Source organism: Eretmochelys imbricata, chromosome 12 (genome assembly GCF_965152235.1).
Source record: "Eretmochelys imbricata isolate rEreImb1 chromosome 12, rEreImb1.hap1, whole genome shotgun sequence".
NCBI classification, from domain to species: Eukaryota; Metazoa; Chordata; order Testudines; family Cheloniidae; genus Eretmochelys; species Eretmochelys imbricata.
The window spans coordinates 41,180,152-41,200,939 of NC_135583.1; the positions used below are offsets into that span (position 1 = coordinate 41,180,152).

Below are 20,788 nucleotides of genomic sequence, written 5' to 3' on the forward strand. Positions count from 1 at the left end.
TGCCACAGTAATACCAACTTCTCTGAGTTCTCATTGCAAATCCAGTGTCTAGATTACGCAGATTGAGTTTGAGGAGCTGGGAAATATGCAGGGTGAAGACCACACAAGAATTATTGAGCAGACACCCATGGTAGATGTAACTTTTAGTATGATGGCCTAAATTGCACACCATGTGAAGTACAGCCAACAGTTCTGGGTCAGACACAGGAGTGTGTTTAGCACCCGTCTGTCCCCAGAAGGTCTAATGGAATATGAGCAGGAAAGGAGCCATCTGTTGTCTTGTAATTCTGACTGTGTAAATGAGGCCTATGGAGTCTATCCATGCTCAGTTCTGGTACACCACACATTTACTGAAAGAGGAATAAAATGGTTCTTTGAACTAGTTCTAAGCATTATCTGTGCCTTTCATTTCTTTTTAAATCTTCTTCCCCAGTTCCTGTTGATAAAGATTTGAAACAACCATGATGTCCTAGTTCACAGTTTATTGAACTTGTTCTGAGAACATCAACTTTTGATTGTAAACACCATGTCCAGGGAAGTGTCCTACTAATCTGAAAGTGTTCCCCAGCAGCCAAAAAATTTAAGCCAATATCACCATGCATTTGTGGCCTTTGTTGAAAACGGCCTTGCTTAGGCAGGATCTGCTATTCCCATGTGCAGTATCAATGTCTTGAGAGGTCGTAAAATCCATACCAGGGTTTAGTTTGTGACGTGTTGGAGGGCAAAAGATCCTTGAAAATATGAGTAACCTCTTCAAATGCAGAAACAAACTGCACCAGCACACAGCCAACTACAGAACCACCGAAACGGTGTGTCCATTCTAGCGAACGAAAATGTGTAAGGATATTCTAGCAAGGTCACTCCTATTTGTATGCCAGTGAGTGGAGGAACGTGTCTTATTTATGTTAATGTTACTTGTTTGCAAATTTATGCATGCAGTGGTGGCCAGAAAAGGAGATATTTTACCTTGCTTCCTGTCCTATAAACACCACACTGTCATATTTCCTTCTAAGTATAGGAAAAAACCACAGTTCTGCAGTAAAATCAACACTGCAATAAAGTAATCTTTGATCTTGTGGGTGTTTTTAAGGCACCTGTCCCCTGGGTATCTAACTTTTAAGATCACCTCCTGTATCTTAACTTTAGTTAACATTTGTGGAGCTAAAGAGGTCTTAGTGTGACATGGTTCTCCGCTTGGATGCGACAGGAATCGCTAAAACCTCCCTACAGAAGGAGGAAAAAACCCTCCATCCAAATTTCCCCGCTGCCAGGTACAACTGATGGGTTGCTTTTGAACAGTTGCACTCTTGTTAACTACTTATTTAGTGTTTATTTCCTCACTTTCACTATGTGCTCAGCAAAAGGCTACTCCTGTGCGTCTAAAGAAATAACAAAATCTTCCAGTTGCAACTCCAGCAGTGGAGTGGAAGATGCTTTAAGGTACCAGTGGTTGCTCATATCCAGGCCCTTCCTAGTCTAAAGGCTGAAGAAACCTCTGAAAGGCAACCTGCTCACCTAACTCAAGATTAGCCACTAGACTTTCAGAGCAGGCTTGCAGGGCTTGACCAGCTTTTTCAAATACTAGTATCAAAATGCACTGTTCTCATTTAGCACTTTTGTAGTGATTGTTACCCTGAGAGTCTGGATATAGTGACATATACCACACCATCTCATACTGATATGAGAAAGGAGTCATGGTGATGGTAGCTCAGGCCTCTTTTGGGTACTACTAAAAGAACTGGAAACTGAAAGCTTTGGTGCCAGAATATGAAAGTGTATCATACTGTCTGGTGTTCAAGTATCAAAAGCAAAAAACTTGGACTTGACAGGGCCAACTTGTTAAATGCTTGGGGGGGGCGGGGGGAGACGTGTGTGTAGGACTTGTTTCCTGTCTTTAGTTACTGACTAGTGTCTTTTTGACGAGACTCTGCTACTGTAGTTGGCCTTAAAGCCTGTGGGTATCCCTCTTGCTGTCTTACGCTTCACATTGTGTTCTCTTGGTCTACCTTCCATAGAGGGAAAAAAATATTTGAAGGATGGATGTGTGACAGGATCCCCCCAGAGTGCCACCCAGAACTGGGGTACTGCTGAGCTCCATGAGCCACCAGCCTGGGTTCCCTCTCACACTGTACTACTGTGACAAGCTACAAAGCCCTCCAGCCTGCACTTTCACCAGCATACGTACAAGTAGGGGCACACCCAGCTGCAGTTACAAGCAGGCTCTCTGACCAGCCTCTGCATGGGCAGTCTACTCCCTGCTCCTCAGGCATGCACCCTCTCTGGAGTATAAACCCAAAATTATACCATCTTGTGCTGGACAGGGAACTGTACGGCATAAGCTCATAAAATTTGCCCCTTCCTTCAATGTGGAGAGGAATATGCAACAGCCTTTTGCCCAGAGATATGATTCTCACACTGCTTCAGATGAAGCAAAAACCCAAAAGATAGATTAAGTGCTTATAAGTGATAGCAAACAGATCAAAGCAGATTACCTAGCAAATAAACAAAAAACGCAAACTAAGCTTACTATACTAAATAGATAGGGTGAGAATCTGCTATTCATATCCAAAGAGATGATACAAGCAGGCTGCAGATTCTTAAGGGGCAAGCTGCACTTGCTTTACAGCTTGGAATCCCCAAGTGTTTCGTTTCACAGGCTAAAAATCCCTTTAGCCTGGGTCCAGCACTTTCCCCAGTTCAGTGTTTGTTCCTCAGGAGATTTTCAGGAGTCTTCTTGTTTGGTGAGCAAAGAACACCACCAGAGAATATCACTCCCTGCCTTATATAGCTTTTTGCATATGGCATGAACCCTTTGTTCCCAGACCAGTCTGCAGACGTGGTCTCCTCACACGTCGCTGTAGAGTTGTAGCAGCCATCGCCCACAGGCTGTTTGGAGCCTTCACAGGAAGGCTTACCAGATGGGAGATTTGTTTTCTTTCCCTAATGGCCCATTGCCCTAAATAGGCCCTTCCCCATTCATTGTCTACACTGAAAGCATATTGGCTAGTGGGCGTTCCCCAGGTCTATCTACATTTGAAATACAGATACATAGTCAATATTCATAACTTCAGATACAAAAATGATACTTGCATACACATAGGATAATCATATTCAGCAAATTATAACCCTTTCAATGACACCACATAACTTACCTTGCATGAAATACATTTATAATTGCCATAATCATATAATATCACTGAAGTGCAGTGTGACAGGATCAGGTTTATGCTGGGTGCAGTGGGTTAACAGTTGTCCCTCCCCCTCTGGCTCAGTGGGAGGCCACGCTCCAGTGCCAGGGTAGGGTCAAGCAATAATACTGCCTAGGCCCCTCAGGCCAGGCAGAGCAAACAAACAGTCTTAAGGGAAACAAACAGATGAGGCTTTCTTCCGGCAGCTCGCAGAAGCTACTAGATCGCATGCCCTGGTTCTCATGGGTGACTTTAATTTTCCTGATATCTGCTGGGAGAGCAATACAGCAGTGCATAGACAATCCAGGAAGTTTTTGGAAAGCGTAGGGGACAATTTCCTGGTGCAAGTGCTAGAGGAGCCAACTACGGGGGGAGCTTTTCTTGACCTGCTGCTCACAAACTGGGAAGAATTAGTAGGGGAAGCAAAAGTGGATGGGAATCTGGGAGGCAGTGACCATGAGATGGTTGAGTTCAGGATTCTGACACAGGGAAGAAAGGTAAGCAGCAGGATACGGACCCTGGACTTCAGGAAAGCAGACTTCGACTCCCACAGGGAACGGATGGGTAGGATCCCCTGGGGGACTAACATGAAGGGGAAAGGAGTCCAGGAGAGCTGGCTGTATTTCAAGGAATCCCTGTTGAGGTTACAGGGACAAACCATCCCGATGTGTCGAAAGAATAGTAAATATGGCAGGCGACCAGCTTGGCTTAACGGTGAAATCCTAGCGGATCTTAAACATAAAAAAGAAGCTTACAAGAAGTGGAAGGTTGGACATATGACCAGGGAAGAGTATAAAAATATTGCTCGGGCATGTAGGAATGAAATCAGGAGGGCCAAATCGCACCTGGAGCTGCAGCAAGCGAGAGATGTCAAGAGTAACAAGAAGGGTTTCTTCAGGTATGTTGGCAACAAGAAGAAAGCCAAGGAAAGTGTGGGCCCCTTAATGAATGAGGGAGGCAACCTAGTGACAGAGGATGTGGAAAAAGCTAATGTACTCAATGCTTTTTTTGCCTCTGTCTTCACTAACATGGTCAGCTCCCAGACTGCTGCGCTGAGCATTACAACATGGGGAATAGATGGCCAGCCCTCTGTGGAGATAGAGGTGGTTAGGGACTATTTAGAAAAGCTGGACGTGCACAAGTCCATGGGGCCGGACGAGTTGCATCCGAGAGTGCTAAAGGAATTGGCGGCTGTGATTGCAGAGCCATTGGCCATTATCTTTGAAAACTCTTGGCGAACGGGGGAAGTCCCAGATGACTGGAAAAAGGCTAATGTAGTGCCAATCTTTAAAAAAGGGAAGAAGGAGGATCCTGGGAACTACAGGCCAGTCAGCCTCACCTCAGTCCCCGGAAAAATCATGGAGTAGGTCCTCAAAGAATCAATCCTGAAGCACTTACATGAGAGGAAAGTGATCAGGAACAGTCAGCATGGATTCACCAAGGGAAGATCATGCCTGACTAATCTAATCGCCTTCTATGATGAGATAACTGGCTCTGTGGATGAAGGAAAGCAGTGGATGTATTGTTTCTTGACTTTAGCAAAGCTTTTGACACGGTCTCCCACAGTATTCTTGTCAGCAAGTTAAAGAAGTATGGGCTGGATGAATGCACTATAAGGTGGGTAGAAAGTTGGCTAGATTGTCGGGCTCAACGGGTAGTGATCAATGGCTCCATGTCTAGTTGGCAGCCGGTGTCAAGTGGAGTGCCCCAGGGGTCGGTCCTGGGGCTGGTTTTGTTCAATATCTTCATAAATGATCTGGAGGATGGTGTGGATTGCACTCTCAGCAAATTTGCAGATGATACTAAACTGGGAGGAGTGGTAGATACGCTGGAGGGCAGGGATAGGATATAGAGGGACCTAGACAAATTGGAGGATTGGGCCAAAAGAAATCTGATGAGGTTCAATAAGGATAAGTGCAGGGTCCTGCACTCAGGACGGAAGAACCCAATGCACGGCTACAGACTAGGGACCGAATGGCTAGGCAGCAGTTCTGCGGAAAAGGACCTAGGGGTGACAGTGGACAAGAAGCTGGATATGAGTCAGCAGTGTGCCCTTGTTGCCAAGAAGGCCAATGGCATTTTGGGATGTATAAGTAGGGGCATAGCCAGCAGATCGAGGGACGTGATCGTCCCCCTCTATGCGACATTGGTGAGGCCTCATCTGGAGTACTGTGTCTAGTTTTGGGCCCCACACTACAAGAAGGATGTGGATAAATTGGAGAGAGTCCAGAGAAGGGCAACAAAAATGATTAGGGGTCTGGAACACATGACTTATGAGGAGAGGCTGAGGGAACTGGGATTGTTTAGTCTGCAGAAGAGAAGAATGAGGGGGGATTTGATAGCTGCTTTCAACTACCTGAGAGGTGGTTCCAGAGAGGATGGTTCTAGACTATTCTCAGTGGTAGAAGAGGACAGGTCAAGGAGTAATGGTCTCAAGTTGCAGTGGGGGAAGTTTAGGTTGGATATTAGGAAAAACTTTTTCACTAGGAGGGTGGTGAAGCACTGGAATGCATTACCTAGGGAGGTGGTAGAATCTCCTTCCTTAGAGGTTTTTAAGGTCAGGCTTGACAAAGCCCTGGCTGGGGTGATTTAATTGGGGATTGGTCCTGCTTTGGTCCTGCAGGGGGTTGGACTAGATGACCTCTTGAGGTCCCTTCCAACCTTGATATTCTATGATTCTAAGGGAGCTCAGGTCCTTAGGCAGGGCAGAGCACACAAACAAATGGTCTGTTGCCTGAAGTCCTGGCTCAGACAGATGGCAGACAAATGCAGGCTTCTTGCTCAAAGATGGGGAGGCTGCCACCCCAGGGTGGGGTTGGCAGCAGCAGCTAGGGGGATCCAGGCCCACCGTGCTCCACCAGCCCAAGACCCTAGCAGTGCCAGAGGGTTCCACCACTGGGTCAGCAGGGCTCCTACTGCAACATGCTGACTCGGGTTCTAACACCAAAACCGACCAGCGTCTGGTTTCCCTGGGCTACTTCCTACCATGGTCTTGATGAGGGGTTTTGTGTCCTGGGGTCTTCTGTCGCCTTGGGATATATGGCAAGCAGCAGTCCTGGCAGCTCTTTTCCTGGGTCAGTCTCCTCTAGGGGCAGGGCACAGCGCAGCTTAGGTTCAGCGCCAGGGTTGTGCACCAGGTTGGAGACATTTGCTTCCTTCCCTGGCTCAGGCTCAACGAGGCTAAAGGTCCTGTGATTAGCTTCCAGTGGGAGGAGTGGGCCTGGGATCAAAGTGGCTCCTCCCTTTCTGGCTCAGTGGGAGGCCACTCCACCTCACTACACTGGGCCTTTCTGATCTGCCCGGTGAGTCCCCCAGTCAGGTCCTCTAGCTTATACAGTCTTTGTTTGTTGTTAAACTAGCGCTTTCACCTAACCTGTGGTGATGTCCTTCAGTGCATGCTTAGATGCTGCTTGAAGGGGTTGAGGCTACGGTTTGGTCACAGAGGTCACGGAAGTCAGCAGACCTCTGTGACTTCAGCCCGCAGTGGCTGGGAGCTGCAGGCTACCCACCCTCCCGTGGTGGCTAAGAGCTTCGGGGTACCCTTGCCGCCTGGAGTGGTGGGGGTCCCCCACAGATTCCCCAACTGCCGCAGGTGTGGGGGGAATCCCCTGGAACTCCTCAGGCCCTGCGGGTGCTGGGGACCCCTCGCAGCGCCCCAGCAGCTCCCCCCGGTGGGGAATCCTCCAGACTTCCCCAGGCGGTGGGGGATCCCTCGCAGCTCACCAGCCACCACAGCGGGGTCCCTCCCAGCTCCCAGTCATGGGGCAGGGACCGCAGCTCCCAGCCACAGCAGGGCACTGGACCCTCCTCCCTCCAGCTTTTTGTCATGGACATTTTTAATAAAAGTCAGGAACAGGTCACGGCTTCCATGAATTTTTGTTAATTGCCCGTAACCTGTCCGTGACTTTTACTGAAAATGTCCATGACAGAGTCGTAGCCTTAATTGTGGTTGATTGCACTGTAACATGATCTCTTCAGCTGATGGTTAGCATGTGATTTGGTGAAGACTCTCTTCTGTTTTAAAGTACAAGTTTTGTTCATAGGTGTGGAAGAGCCATGTTTTAGCTTCTTTTATCTACTGGAAGGAAGCTGGTAATCTTTCTTATGTCTAAGAGCATGTTGACATGTGCAGCTTTCCCAATCAGTACAGTTCCTTCCGCTTGGTAGTAGACAATACTATGTTTGAGGCAGGCATGTTTACACAGCTCTTTAGTTTAGAACTGGTGTCAGACAAGATTGCAGGGAAGAATGGTAATAGAAGGAAGATGATGCAGCTTTGTTTTGCCAGATTCTATCTTGAGCTAGATGTTCTGTGGACAGTAAACTGCTCCCCACCACAGTCCAACAAAAGGCTACATACGCTTTGTGTAAGGTCAAAAATTACCCCAATCCGGGTTTGGCTGTATTGCTGAAAGTAACACAAACTCAACCTAAGAAACTCCTCAGGCCTTCTCCACAGGCTTGGCTACCCTAGAGTTCCTGTCTGTCTCTTGCAGACCCTACTTTGCTCTTTCTAGAGCTGTTCCGCCTCCCTTCACATTTGGGTTGGAGTTAAATGAGTCATCCCTGTCCCAGTGAATTCAGTAGGAATTAACCTGATACTTCCCATATGGGTCTAACAGGGTGAGAGTAGAAGAGAATCTTGCCTTCCCATTACATGGACCCTTCTGCTGTAGGACTACATCATGTTTTGGTACCAAGATTTTTTTTCACAGGAAGGCCTTACAATTATAGGATGATTCATCAAGAGCAGTGGTTCTCAAACTTTTGTACTGGTGACCCCTTTCATACAGCAAGCCTGTGAGTGCAACCCCCCCCCCTTATATAACACATATAAATATAAAATATTAAAAACACATATTTTTATATTTAACACCATTATAAATGCTGGAGGCAAAACAGGGTTTGGGGAGGAGGCTGACAGCTCGTGACACTCTCCCCCCCCCCATAATAACCCCATGACCTCCTGAGGGGTCACGACCCCTAGTTTGAGAACCCCTGATCAAGAAGATCACTAATATGTCTAATGCTTTCCCTTATCTGCTGATGTCCATCTTGTTCACCTCTTCAGTGATGAGCTGTAACCTAAAAATATGGCTATTGCATCATTGTGCTCTTTGGAACCTGCTTTGGTGTTTTTGGGTAAGGGTTCTGAGATGCTGCTGCAAGTTTCTGTTTCTGGAGCATTTTGGCACTGAGTGATTTCTTCTTAGATATGAAAGGTGGTGTGTGCCCCAGCAGTTTCTAGTATGCATTGGTTTGGTACCCAACAAGTCCATAGCAGCTTTTTTCACACTACAAGTAGATGGCTGCTCTGTGTTCTTTAAGTGGGATTTCTTAAGTCCTTGCTGCTTTTTGATCGTATGGTCTCCTTACTCTTTTCAGCACTTGATTCTGGAACACACCTTTTGTCTGCTTGTTTCTGAAATGTACATTTCATAAGAACATAACATAAGAACGTCCATACTGGGTCAGACCAAAGGTCCATCTAGTCCAGTATCCTGTCTGCCGACAGTGGCCAATGCCAGGTGCCCCAGAGGGAATGAACTGAACAGATCATCATCAAGTGATCCATTCCTTGTTGCCCTTCCCAGGGACACCATCGCTTCCCCTCCTTGCTAATAGCCATAGATGGACCTATCCTCCATGAACTTAACTACTTCTGTTTTGAACCCTGTTATAGTCTTGGCCTTCACAACATCCTCTTACAAGGAGTTCCACAGATTGTCTGTGCGTTGTGTGAAAAAATACTTCCTTTTGTTTGTTTTAAACCTGCTGCCTATTAATTTCATTGGGTGACCCCTAGTTCTTGTGTTATGAGAAGGAGTAAATTACACTTCCTTATTTACTTTCTCCACACCAGTCATGATTTTATAGACCTCTATCATATCCCCACTTAATTTTTTTTTCCAAGCTGAAAAATCCCAGTCTTATTAATCTCTCCTCATATGGCAGATGTTCCATACCCCTAATAATTTTTGTTGCCCCTTTCTGAACTTCTTCCAATTCCAATATATCTTTTTTTGAGATGGGGCAACCACATCTGCACCCAGTATTCAAGATGTGGGCGTACCATGGATTTATACAGAGGCAATACGATATTTTCTGTCTTATTATCTATCCCTTTCTTAATGATACCCAACATTCTGTTCGCTTTTTTGACTGCCGCTGCACATTGAGTGAATGTTTTCAGAGAACTATCCACAGTGACTCTAAGATCTCTTTCTTGAGTGGTAACAGCTAGTTTAGACCCCATCATTCTATATGTGTAGTTGGGATTATGTTTTCCAATGGGCATTACTTTGCATTTATCAACATTGAATTTCATCTGCCATTTTGTTGCCCAGTCACCCAGTTTTGTAAGATCCTTTTGTAGCTCTTCGCAGTCTGCCTGGGACTTAACTATTTTGAGTAGTTTTGTATCATCTGCAAATTTTGCCACCTCACTGTTTACCCCTTTTTACAGATCATTTATGAATATATTGAAAAGGACTGGGCCCACTACAGACCCCTGGAGGACACCACTATTTACCTCTCTCCATTCTGAAAACTGACCATTTATTCCTACCCTATTGTTTCCTATCTTTTAACCAGTTACCAATCCATGAGAGGACCTTCCCTCTTATCCCATGACTGCTTATTTTGCTTAAGAATCTTTTAATCAGATTAATATTTGAATCAGATATTAATCTCACTCTTTGACTGGAATTGTGCTTATTTTGCCTGTTGAAAATATTATTGTTTTGTTCGACACCACCTGTCCCCAACCCATTCTCCTACTCCAAAAAAAATTTGCTCAATCTGCAGCTTTTAATGTATAGATATCGGGGAAACTCAGACTTTGTGTTGGAAGTCTTCTCCTACAGCATTTGACTCTACTTCCTTTTTTTAATTGCAATTCCATTTCAAAACAGAACATGAAAAGACAGTATGCTGGCCTTACTATGCAGGTCTCTTGTATAATTGTTCAAGAACACGGACTGGGTTGTGAACTGTCCTTTCCTCAACTAACCTCAATGAGCAACCCCATCCAAGAGACTGATGGGGAAAAGTGTACTCTCTGAATGTTGGTGGTTCCTGTGTAGATACTCCAAATTTCACGGGGGTGGATTAAGAATTGAATGGCAGCCTTCGCTGCTCTAGCCCAGGAGAGCTAGGCATGGTTCCCTCTGGAGATTGCCAAAACAGCTGACCAGTTTACTAGTTGCTCTAGTAAAATGAAGCCCCAAACCCCATCTTTCCAGGCCTATGTGTACTGTGTACATTGCTGCCTGTGGCTCAGGACTGGAGGGAAAAAACTGAGTCATTCAGTGTTTCTTCCACAGAGCTGGTGGTTTTGTGTTTACACAAATTGGGATCCTGAATAAACCTTGCAAGCAAATTATTACTTTGTTTTTGTTCTAAAGATCAGCAGCACCACCTCAGTGTGGGATTTGAACCTCACTCCCCTGACATCAGCAGAGTGTTATTTCCACACCTTGAACCGCAGACCTCTGTTTGCATCATTCAGTGTGTCCTGATCACTGAACTGTTAGTGTTGTCAGATTCAACCCAGGAGACAGACCCAACCACCTGGGTTTGGCCTGAAATCATTAATTCTGTGTTAGCATCAGCAAGTGATCTCTAGGGCTTCTGCTGAAAACTTGGGGACTCCTGGATCAGAACCTGGGTGGGGAGGCATATTGGAAAACTACTCTTGAAAGGATGGGGGTGGCGAATCTTTAGTAGATGGAATCTAATTAAGGAGTTAAATGAGTGTCTTGCAGTTGGCTTCTCCTTGTACTTGACTAGGAGAGTTGGCCTGGTAACAGCTCTGCTTTAGACAGCCCTTTCATTAGACATCAAGAGGCAACCTCTTCTTTTTCTGCAGTCTGTTGGGAGGGTCTGTTTGTTCTGGTCAGCCATGGAGAGTATCGTTCAAACCAGCTCAAACCCCAGGTTCGTTATACAGAACAGCAGGCCTTTCAAATTATTCTTTTTTCATTTCAATCCTATTTCATAAACCGATGCAGAGCCACATGCTTCAATAAAGGGTGTATAGCAATGGGTGCCAGCCTGAGCAGCTGTGCTGAGTATGAGGAGAACTTAGGGCATTTCACAGCTTACTGCTATATTTAGGTTTCAGAGTAACAGCCGTGTTAGTCTGTCTTTGCAAAAAGAAAAGGAGGACTTGTGGCACCTTAGAGACTAACCAATTTATTTGAGTATGAGCTTTCGTGAGCTACAGCTCACTTCATCGGATGCATACCGTGGAAACTGCAGCAGACATTATATACACACAGAGATCATGAAACAACACCTCCTCCCACCCCACTGTCCTGCTGGTAATAGCTTATCTAAAGTGATCATCAAGTTGAGCCATTTCCAGCACAAATCCAGGTTTTCTCACCCTCCGCCCCCCCCCCCCGCCCCAAACTCACTCTCCTGCTGGTAATAGCCCATCCAAAGTGACCACTCTCTTCACAATGTGTATGATAATCAAGGTGGGTCATTTCCAGCACAAATCCAGGTTCTCTCACTCCCTCACCCCCCTCCAAAAAACCACACACACAAACTCACTCTCCTGCTGGTAATAGCTTATCAAAAGTGACCACTCTCCCTACAATGTGCATGTCAATCAAGGTGGGCCATTTCCAGCACAAATCCAGGTTTTCTCACCCCCCCACCCCCATACAAACTCACTCTCCTGCTGGTAATAGCTTATCTAAAGTGATCATTAAGTTGGGCCATTTCCAGCACAAATCCAGGTTTTCTCACCCTCCGCGCCTCCCCCCCCGTCCCCCCCCTGCTGGTAATAGCCCATCCAAAGCGAACACTCTCTTCACAATGTGCATGATAATCAAGGTGGGCCAATGGCCCAACTTGATGATCACTTTAGATAAGCTTCAGAGTAACAGCCGTGTTAGTCTGTCTTTGCAAAAAGAAAAGGAGTACTTGTGGCACCTTAGAGACTAACCAATTGGTTACTCCTTTTCTTTTTTTAGATAAGCTATTACCAGCAGGACAGTGGGGTGGGAGGGGGTATTGTTTCATGGTCTCTGTGTGTATATAATGTCTACTGCAGTTTCCACGGTATGCATCCGATGAAGTGAGCTGTAGCTCACGAAAGCTCATGCTCAAATAAATTAGTTAGTCTCTAAGGTGCCAGAAGTACTCCTTTTCTTTTTGCTATATTTAGATATGTCAAAATGGTGGATGGTGAGCCTCCAAGGGGATCTAAAGAAACTGGAAGATTGGGCAGCACTATGGAAAGTGCATTTTAACTTGGATAAATCCAACATAATGCTCACTGGAGGGGAAGAAAGATCTATCCTCTTCTGATAGGTTCTGAACTTGCAAGATGCTCTAAGTAGAAAGATCACTGCTGCTGTCCTTAGTTCAGTGGAGAAGATCAGTCCAGTGTGCTGCAGCAATCTAGGGGAACAAGTAGGTGCTCAGGTGTATTTAAAAATAATAAAAGATGTTGCCCCTTTGATATCATTTTCCTTTTGAAGATCTCAAAGTTCTTCTCAAGCACAAATGATGGTATCCCTGCATCTAAAACAGCATCTTAATTTCAAAGACAGCATAAATTGCAAAGGGCAGCACATTGGTTAGAGGTGTATTGGGACTTACGGAGGATGAGACACTGTAGAAGACCTTGGAAAGGGGAAGTGTTGTAGGGGTATTCAGTTCTTAGGAGGTCCTTCCTTTCTTCTGCCCCATAGCATGAAAACAAGGGGATCACTTTCATACTTCATCCATTTCACAGTAAGTCAAAGGAAAGAAAGTATTTTTACACATTGTATAGTCACTTTGTGAAACTTACTTTCACTGAAGGTCAGTACTCTTGCTTGTATATACAATTATATATTTTAAAAACCCCAAACCATCCCCGGGCTGGCTTTGTGTCTCCTTGTTATCTGACACCTTTTCACAAACACTAAAACTAACTCACTTAAAAAAAAAAAAAGGTGGGAGGAGTGGATGATGATGTGGACACACCATATGGAACTCTTCAAGCTCAACAAAGAAGGGGAATAATCTTTTAGACATCATGGCATCAGTTGATTGCCTGGGGGGAAAATCTTTCCCAATCTCTATGTTAAATACAAAATTATGCTTTTGTCCAGATGTTTTGTAGATGTTTATACTTTCCTCTGAAACATCAGGTACTTGTCCTGGATGCAAGGTATCTGGCTAGCTGAGCCAATGATTTAATGTTTTGGCAAATCCCATGTTTCTTTTGTGATGTGGGCTAGTTACAGGCTTTGTCTGTCTTAGGGGATGGGGTAGTGTGTCTCTTAAAGGCTGTAGTATCTATCCACATAGTATCCCTTTGTAATAAAGTATAGTTGTGACTAGAGGCTCCGATCAAGATTGGACCCTGTTGTGCATAGAGATAGATGTGGTCTCTGACCCAAAATGCTTATAATAAAAGAAGAGAAGGGGGAGGCTGAGACCAATGTGTATAAAAATTGAGGATTTTTAATACATAAATATCAACTTGCCCTACCTGCCCCTTTGTAGGCATAAATTGTTGACTGACTTCTTGTAGGTGTTATGGAAGAAATAGATCTTTAAAAGTGATTTGAAGGAGGACAGGGTTGTTAGCCTTACAAATCACTTCCGGGAGGGAGTCTATAAATAAGGAATGACGTGGCAGAAAGCGCAAAGCTATTTATGGAAGGAACAGACAAGTGAGTGGTCAGTAACTTAATCACCAGGAGATTGGAAGAAAGTCGGGGATAAATATGGAAGGACAGAGTAGTAAAGGGCTTTGGTGGTAAAGGGAAGAAACTTGAATTTGACGTGGTGGACGAGGGTTAGGCAGCAGAGGGAATTACAGGAGGAGGATGTGATGTGGTTAGACATGTGAGCAAGGAAGATGACTTTAGAAGCTGTGTTTTGACCAGATTGGAGGGCAGCAATGGTGGCTATGAGGTTCAAGCAGCCGAGACCGGAGATGAAGGCCTGACTGAGAGTTTCAGCTGCCTGGACAGAAGAGGATCAATTCTGGAAATTTGATGGAGGAAGTGTTAGGATTTGGAGACATCCTGGATATGTGGAGTTGAAGAAAATTCCTAGATCCTATGCCTGAGTGACAAGAAGGTTGGTGGTGTCAGTCACTGGGGGAAGTAGATACAGGTTTGGAGTCCATTTTTGGGCACATTAGGTTGTTGGTGAGACATCTGTGTCAGACGTGGAATTTGGTGGAAGGACAAGAAGTCTGGAGTGGAAAGGTAGATTTACAAGTAATCATCCATAGCACATGAAGTAGTGTGAACAGATCACCCAGAGAAAGAGAGAAGAGGAGAGGGCCGAGGATGGAGCCCTGTAGGACTCCAATGGAGACTGGGAGATGGGGAAGAGATGAACCTGCCAGAAAAGGTGCTGAAGGAATGATCAGACAGAACCAGGCAAAAGCCAAGGGAGGCAAGAGTTTGAGGAGGATGAGACTGACCATGTGAAGCAGCAGGGGTCAAGAGGATGAGAATGGAATACAGGCTCAGCGATTTAGCCAGGAAGAGATCATTCAGACTTGGTGAGAGCAATTTTGGTCAAATGCTGGGCACAGAAGCCACACTGGAGCGGGAATCTGTGATGCAGTTGCAGGAGAGCAACTTGAGGTAATGGTTGTAGATAGCACATTCAATGAGTTCAGAGGTGAAGGGAGGAAGTTGGATGGTTGCTGCAGACAGGTGGGGTAAAGAGTTCATTTTGCTTTTAAGGATGGGTAAATCCAGCATATGCTTGTATTTAGAGAATAGGTCTGAGTGTGAGGTGGAGTCAGGGAGGCAAGTGAAGAGATGTGGCAGAGAGCAAGTGAGAACCCTGTGTTGGTTATGGAAGGGAAAGAGAGGTATGGGAAAGGGAGGAAGATGTGAGGGTTTTTCTGTCCCCTCTCTATGGCAGCTACATGTTCAGGGTTGTAGTTCTGTCAGTACAACTTGTATAATGTATCTCTCTTTCTCCTCAGGATCCAAACACGACACCCTCAAGCCAGTCAAGGTATAGTACCATTTATATAGGAATAAAGAGGTCTGAGGGCTGAGGCACTCTGTAGCATTACATATTAATTCTGTGCCTTGTCAATGTACAGAGCAGAAATCCCAGAACCTTAATGCAAAGCTCTTGAGTGCAGCCAGTCCAAGATAAGTAGCCAAATTGCAGCCCAATGAGTTTTATGTGAGTCCACAGTTTCCCTCTTTAATATGCAGGAGCCATCCATGGAGACAAGTCCCAGCATGCAAAGCTCCATCCTGTTCAGAACAGCTAGGCCTCCTAGCGACCTGGGACTTTCAGCCTCTGGTTCACACTTTCATTTTAAATATTACTATGGCTGCAAACTGCTCCACTGTCATGCTAATTTAGGTGAATGTCACAGATTCCTGGCACACTGTTAATGCGTTATATGGATTGGCAAATTTGTGGGAGCTGCTGTTTTACTGTAGAGTGGCCAGTCTAGTTTTGCTGTAGTCCCAGATAGGGTTGCCAGGTGTCCGGTTTTTGACTGGAACGCCCAGTCAAAAAGGGACCCTGGCAGCTCTGGTCAGCGCTGCTGACTAGGCTGCTAAAAGTCTGGTCGGCGTCACAACAGGGCTTAGGCAGGCTCCCTGCGACTCCCGGAAGTGACCAGCATATCCGGTTCCTAGGCACAAGGGCAGCCTCGGGGGCTCCGCACACTGCCCCCGCCCCAAGCACCAGTCCAGAGCTCCCACTGGAGCCAGACATGCTGGCCTAGGAGCTGGACATTCCAGCTGCTTCCAGGAGCCATGGGGAACCCTCACCCCCTCTCGCACCCGCACCCTGAACCCCTAGTTTGTGGCCCCACCCCAGAGCCCACACCTCCAGCTGAAGCCCTCACCTCTTTCTGCACCCCAATACCCTGCCCCAGCCCCATGAAAGTGAGTGAGGGTGGGGGAGAGCAAGCAATGGACGGGGGGGGGGGCCTTCGGGCAGGGCAAGGGTGTTAGGTTTTGTGCAGTTACAAAGTTGGCAGCCCTAGTCCAAGAAGTATATAGAATCAGAACAGGTTTCTGGATTTCTATGACTGATGTAGAAGGCCCTCTTCTGTAAGGAGGCCAGTCAGCTTGGCTGGAGGTGAGCTCCTCTCAGTGTCTAAATATGTGGTTTCTCAGAGAATTTCCCAGATCAAACCAGTCCAGATTTGAGCATGTTGGACATTAGGAATAAATTATTAATTTGCTGCTCTTTTCTGTTTTTTTGTGTTGTGTGTTGATTTTTTTTTTCCCCCTCTCTTCTGTAGTTTCTGGTCAACATGGCTAATCCCCATCTTCGGCGCACTGGTCATAGGCTTAATGTACCGATATTACATGTTGGATGGGAAATCCTCTTGATCTGGCCTCGCTGGAACCTTGAGAAGCATGAGAGCACACGCATGCAAGCAAGAGCTCTGGGGTTTTGGTTTTCTTAAACCTTGCATATTTTGTTCTTAGCTTTGAGTCTGTCTAGCAACGGTGGTGTCTGCAGAGCCAAGCTAGTGTTAGAGAGTCTGTCCTGACTCTGGGATCCGCTGCCCTGTCTCACATTATCCTCAGTGTCTTTGTATGTGTTTTGAGGTAGGGGGTGAGGTGCAGTGTCCTAATATTCCATTATATATCTAGTCTGTTTCCCTGTAATAATTAATCATGGGTAACTTTTAACACCTTTTTGTTAATCCCAGCAATGTGGAACAGCTGCTAGCGTGTGAGCCTGTGAAATGCCTCTGTCTTTCATGTGAGCATTGTCAAAGAAACTGCAAGCTGTCTACGATCCCCTCCAGCAAGCGTTCTGTGACTGAGCAGAACAGCTTTCCCGGTGCACCCAGGCAACAGTAACAGGAGCAGCAGGAAATTGCTAGCTCTTGTTGTCTCTTCATATATGTGGCTGTGTTTAAATGGTTAAGCAAATATATATTTTAAAAATGATCCATTTCACTTTCTAATATTTATGTCTGTCCTGTAAAATGAGAGCTCACAGTTGTTGTACTTGGGACCCTACCTCCATAGTGACTGATAGCTGGCTTCTTGGAACAGGTCTCTTCTCTCTCTACCCGAGCTCTGTAGACGGGGTAAAACACATTCCTATTTAAAACATGAGGGTGGACTGGACACCTCCCTCGTACAGCCTGGGTTCCTGGGGAGGGCTAGCAGGAAGAGTAGCAGTTAGAACTCCCTGCTTGGGATTGGTGTATGATGTTCTGGTTTTCTGTTGGGACTGGAGTGTGGGTGTTCCCTGTTTTCCTGAGACTATTCCAGAAGCTACCCTTCTGCTGCCAGCCCCAAACAGGGAAGAGAGGCAGCACAAACCATGCTTTATGCATCATAAAGCATGATCTTTCTTATCTCTTCCAGTAGTGTAGTCCTGTGACTCTACAATCTGTGCTAACTGCAGTGCGGAATACAACACAACACCAGATAGAAAAGAGGAATTCTGGTTCTTACCATCCCTCTGTGATTCTATTGTTTCTAACTTGCTCTGAGACTTTCCCAATTGGGTTTCAGAGTAACAGCCGTGTTAGTCTGTATTCGCAAAAAGAAAAGGAGTACTTGTGGCACCTTAGAGACTAACCAATTTATTTGAGCATAAGCTTTCGTGAGCTACAGGTCACATCCGATGAAGTGAGCTGTAGCTCACGAAAGCTTATGCTCAAATAAATTGGTTAGTCTCTGAGGTGCCACAAGTACTTCTTTTCTTTTTCCCAATTGGGGGCATCTTAGCAATGAGGAGAGCACCGTAGCAGAGCTTGTCATTGGATAGTAGATAAGGAATGCCCTCCTTTCTTTATTGCTTCTCTTTTTACTACATCCCTCTGTCCTGTATATGAGAACACTCTCTGGAAGGGGGTGTGTTGTTTTAGCTGCTTGTTATTCCCGACTCCAGGCAGCCAGTGTGCTCCCCGAAGTTACTGTTTAGTTGTCTTTGAACTCTGGGAATTGCAAGCTAGGTTTTTTCAATATAAAAGGCCGTGAAGTCTCCCTTGATGGGAAAGAATGACTGTTGAAATGGCCTTAACTCCCCTCCAACATGCGGCATCCTGTCGCTCCCACCACATCACCCACGTGGCTTAGCACTAATTAGCAGGCTTTTGGGGCTGCTGCCTCGGAGTCCTCTTCCATATCGGGATTCCTTAGAACAGAATTATCAAAAGGCCCCTCTCTTTGGTGCAGGACTCCCTTCCCCTGCTCTGGATTATGTTCTGTCTTCTACTGTGAACTGCGGGAGGTAGAAAGCTGCCATCCGTAGTGTGGGGAACCCTGGGGTTACTGTGTGGTGCTGAGAATTCCTAACACTGCTTTTAGTCATTCCATCCATTACAAGCTGTCCTTGGTCTGCTGCTACAAGGGAAGGGACTGAACCCAAGGTTAACTTTAACAGTTTATCAGCCTGATTACTGTGTGTGTGTGTTTTGGGTCCAATTGTAAGAGGGGCATAAATTTGAGCCAAGCAAAATCCATTGGGAAAGATCCTGCAAATATCTGTGCTTTTTAAAAGGATATATGGGATGACCTGGCTAATTATAGACCTGTAAGCCTGACATCAATCCTAGGCAAAAAAATGGAACGTCTGATACAGGACTTCATTAATAAAGAATTTAATCCATTGTGAGTTAAGCATATGTACAATCTATTTCATCCTTATGAGAGAACTAAATATCCATCATATAGAAATCCCTGCCCTCCCCCTCCCCCTCCCCCAGCACTACATTTATTGTCTTAGGCAGTGAGAGCCATGTTTTAATATCTGTGGAAACTGTCACATTTCAGCCAGTAGTGTCCACTGTGGGCTCTTGCTTGTCTATTTCCACTGATGATAGACTGTAGTGCAGTCCACAGTTTGAAATCAGTCAGCAAATATCTGGGGTGCAGACGGTTGGGGAAGCATAGTGCTCTGTAAGAGAGCTGTGAATCTGGCCTCGAGTTCTTCCAGACAAAGGGGATACTTTTGTGAGTGACTTGTTTACTTCTTAACAGCAGTAGGGGCTTGTTTTCAAGTCTGTATTGCTATTTTACTGAGTTTAGTTTTCACAAGGAGGAAGACCTAGTTGGCACCTAATAATATCTGCCTCTGGGTTTCCTCTAGTAGGATCATATTGTATATGTATTTGAAAGGAGAGCTAAAACAGTTGTTTGGTCTAATTGAGTGCAGTGAATGTGTTTGACAGACACTTGCACTGATTCCTGGAGCAGTAATTTGCCTCTAATACTGTAAAATGGCAGCACATAGTTGCATCTGATTCCTGGGGTAAGGATGGCATGTTCAATTACCTCCTGCTGCTGGAGAGCTGGCCACGAACACAATTGGAAGTTTGTTGACTGTGCTGTAGGACCAAAAATTCATCAGATGAGCAGCCATGATAGGCAGGTTGGATTGTCTAGGACTGAAATAGGATGGTGCTACTTGTCCAGATGGAAGCACACCTGCAGAACTGAGCTAGGCGCATACCTAGCTGGTGCCAGCATTGACGTGACTGACCATGCAATCAGTCCATAAGTTTCCCAAGCTTGTACACTTCCTTTAATTATTTTTTTTAAAAAGTAATGGGTTCATCCAGTTTTTTTCATTCCTTTTTCCTTAAAAGTCATGTGGATTATAGCTTTAACCCTGAGTTTTACCAACTAAAACCAGCTTTAAAACTTGAATGAACAAAGAAACATTAACAATAGCTTGTTTACCTCTTTCATTTCAGGATTTTTTAAAAACAAAAATATTTGTCTTTATACCCAGTTTCTCTCAGAGCAAGTTTACCAGACCTGCTACATGATAAAGGTTTGGTCTCCGCTTTCATCCATGGAATAAAGATATTTCAGTGAAAATAAAGCTGGGTGTGTAGGGTCTGTTCCTTTCAGGTGTTTTGGAAAAGGATTCTACTAAACTACTGTATACATGACCAGAGGCAGCTTTAAAATTATTAATGTAACTAAATTTAAACTGGCCTCCAGAGTGCCAGAATATTTGGACTGCTATTGGTTTTTGACTCTTCAGGAACCTAAATTCCTTGACATATGAATGCAAGTGTAACACTGGCTTTGTGGATGCTAGGAAGACCAGGGAGCCAGATTTGAGTCTGTTTTCATTTCTGTTGAAATTACCTGATAAAGGAAACAAATTGCAAGGGAACAAGGTACAGGTCTGTCTGTAAAGCCAAGGTTCAGATCTGGTTGTCTTGGAAACTGATCTAAGTAAATTGCTGATTGTGATGGGAAGAATTTAGGAAGCTGCCTGGTTCTGAAACTATAACGATTTGTACAATGCAAATTTGTATCTGGATACTGTCTGTCCAGTGAAACACTGGATTATATAGTTTTTAAAAATAAGCATCTGTACAGCTAATGAGTGCATAGTTCTGTATTGAACTGATTTCCTTCAATTGTTATACTAAAACTGGAAAATTTTGTGGCGGATTGAGTCTCTGCTTATTTTTCTGTGTCCTGACAGAAGGCAGATCATTCTCACATTTTTCAAACTCAAGGTCTCACATTGTCTGCATCTGTTCAGACGAAGGACTAGACTACAGCAGCAGCATTTGTGATTTCCCATCCACACAGATTGCACCAGTTCACCTGAAAGCCTAAGCCAAAGATTTTGTTTCTTGTAAAACACTCAGGAAAGCTGTA

General features: G+C 45.1%; 1 protein-coding gene across 2 annotated transcripts in view; it reads left to right on the forward strand.

Moving 5' to 3' along the window:
• Positions 1-17,098, forward strand: part of CYB5B (cytochrome b5 type B) — a 36,660-nt gene extending 19,562 nt beyond the window's left edge. The window contains exons 4-6 of one of the 2 annotated variants that reach the window (XR_013347688.1): positions 12,896-14,279; positions 15,148-15,179; positions 16,438-16,534. Coding sequence is in view for 1 of the 2 variants with exons in the window: in XM_077831217.1 (XP_077687343.1) it covers positions 15,148-15,179; positions 16,438-16,528 (123 nt within the window). In the remaining variant the exon portion in view is untranslated. Of the gene's footprint in view, positions 1-12,895; positions 14,280-15,147; positions 15,180-16,437 lie in introns of both variants that reach the window. The other variant, XM_077831217.1, reaches the window with a different exon arrangement.
• The last annotated feature ends 3,690 nt before the right edge of the window (positions 17,099-20,788 follow it).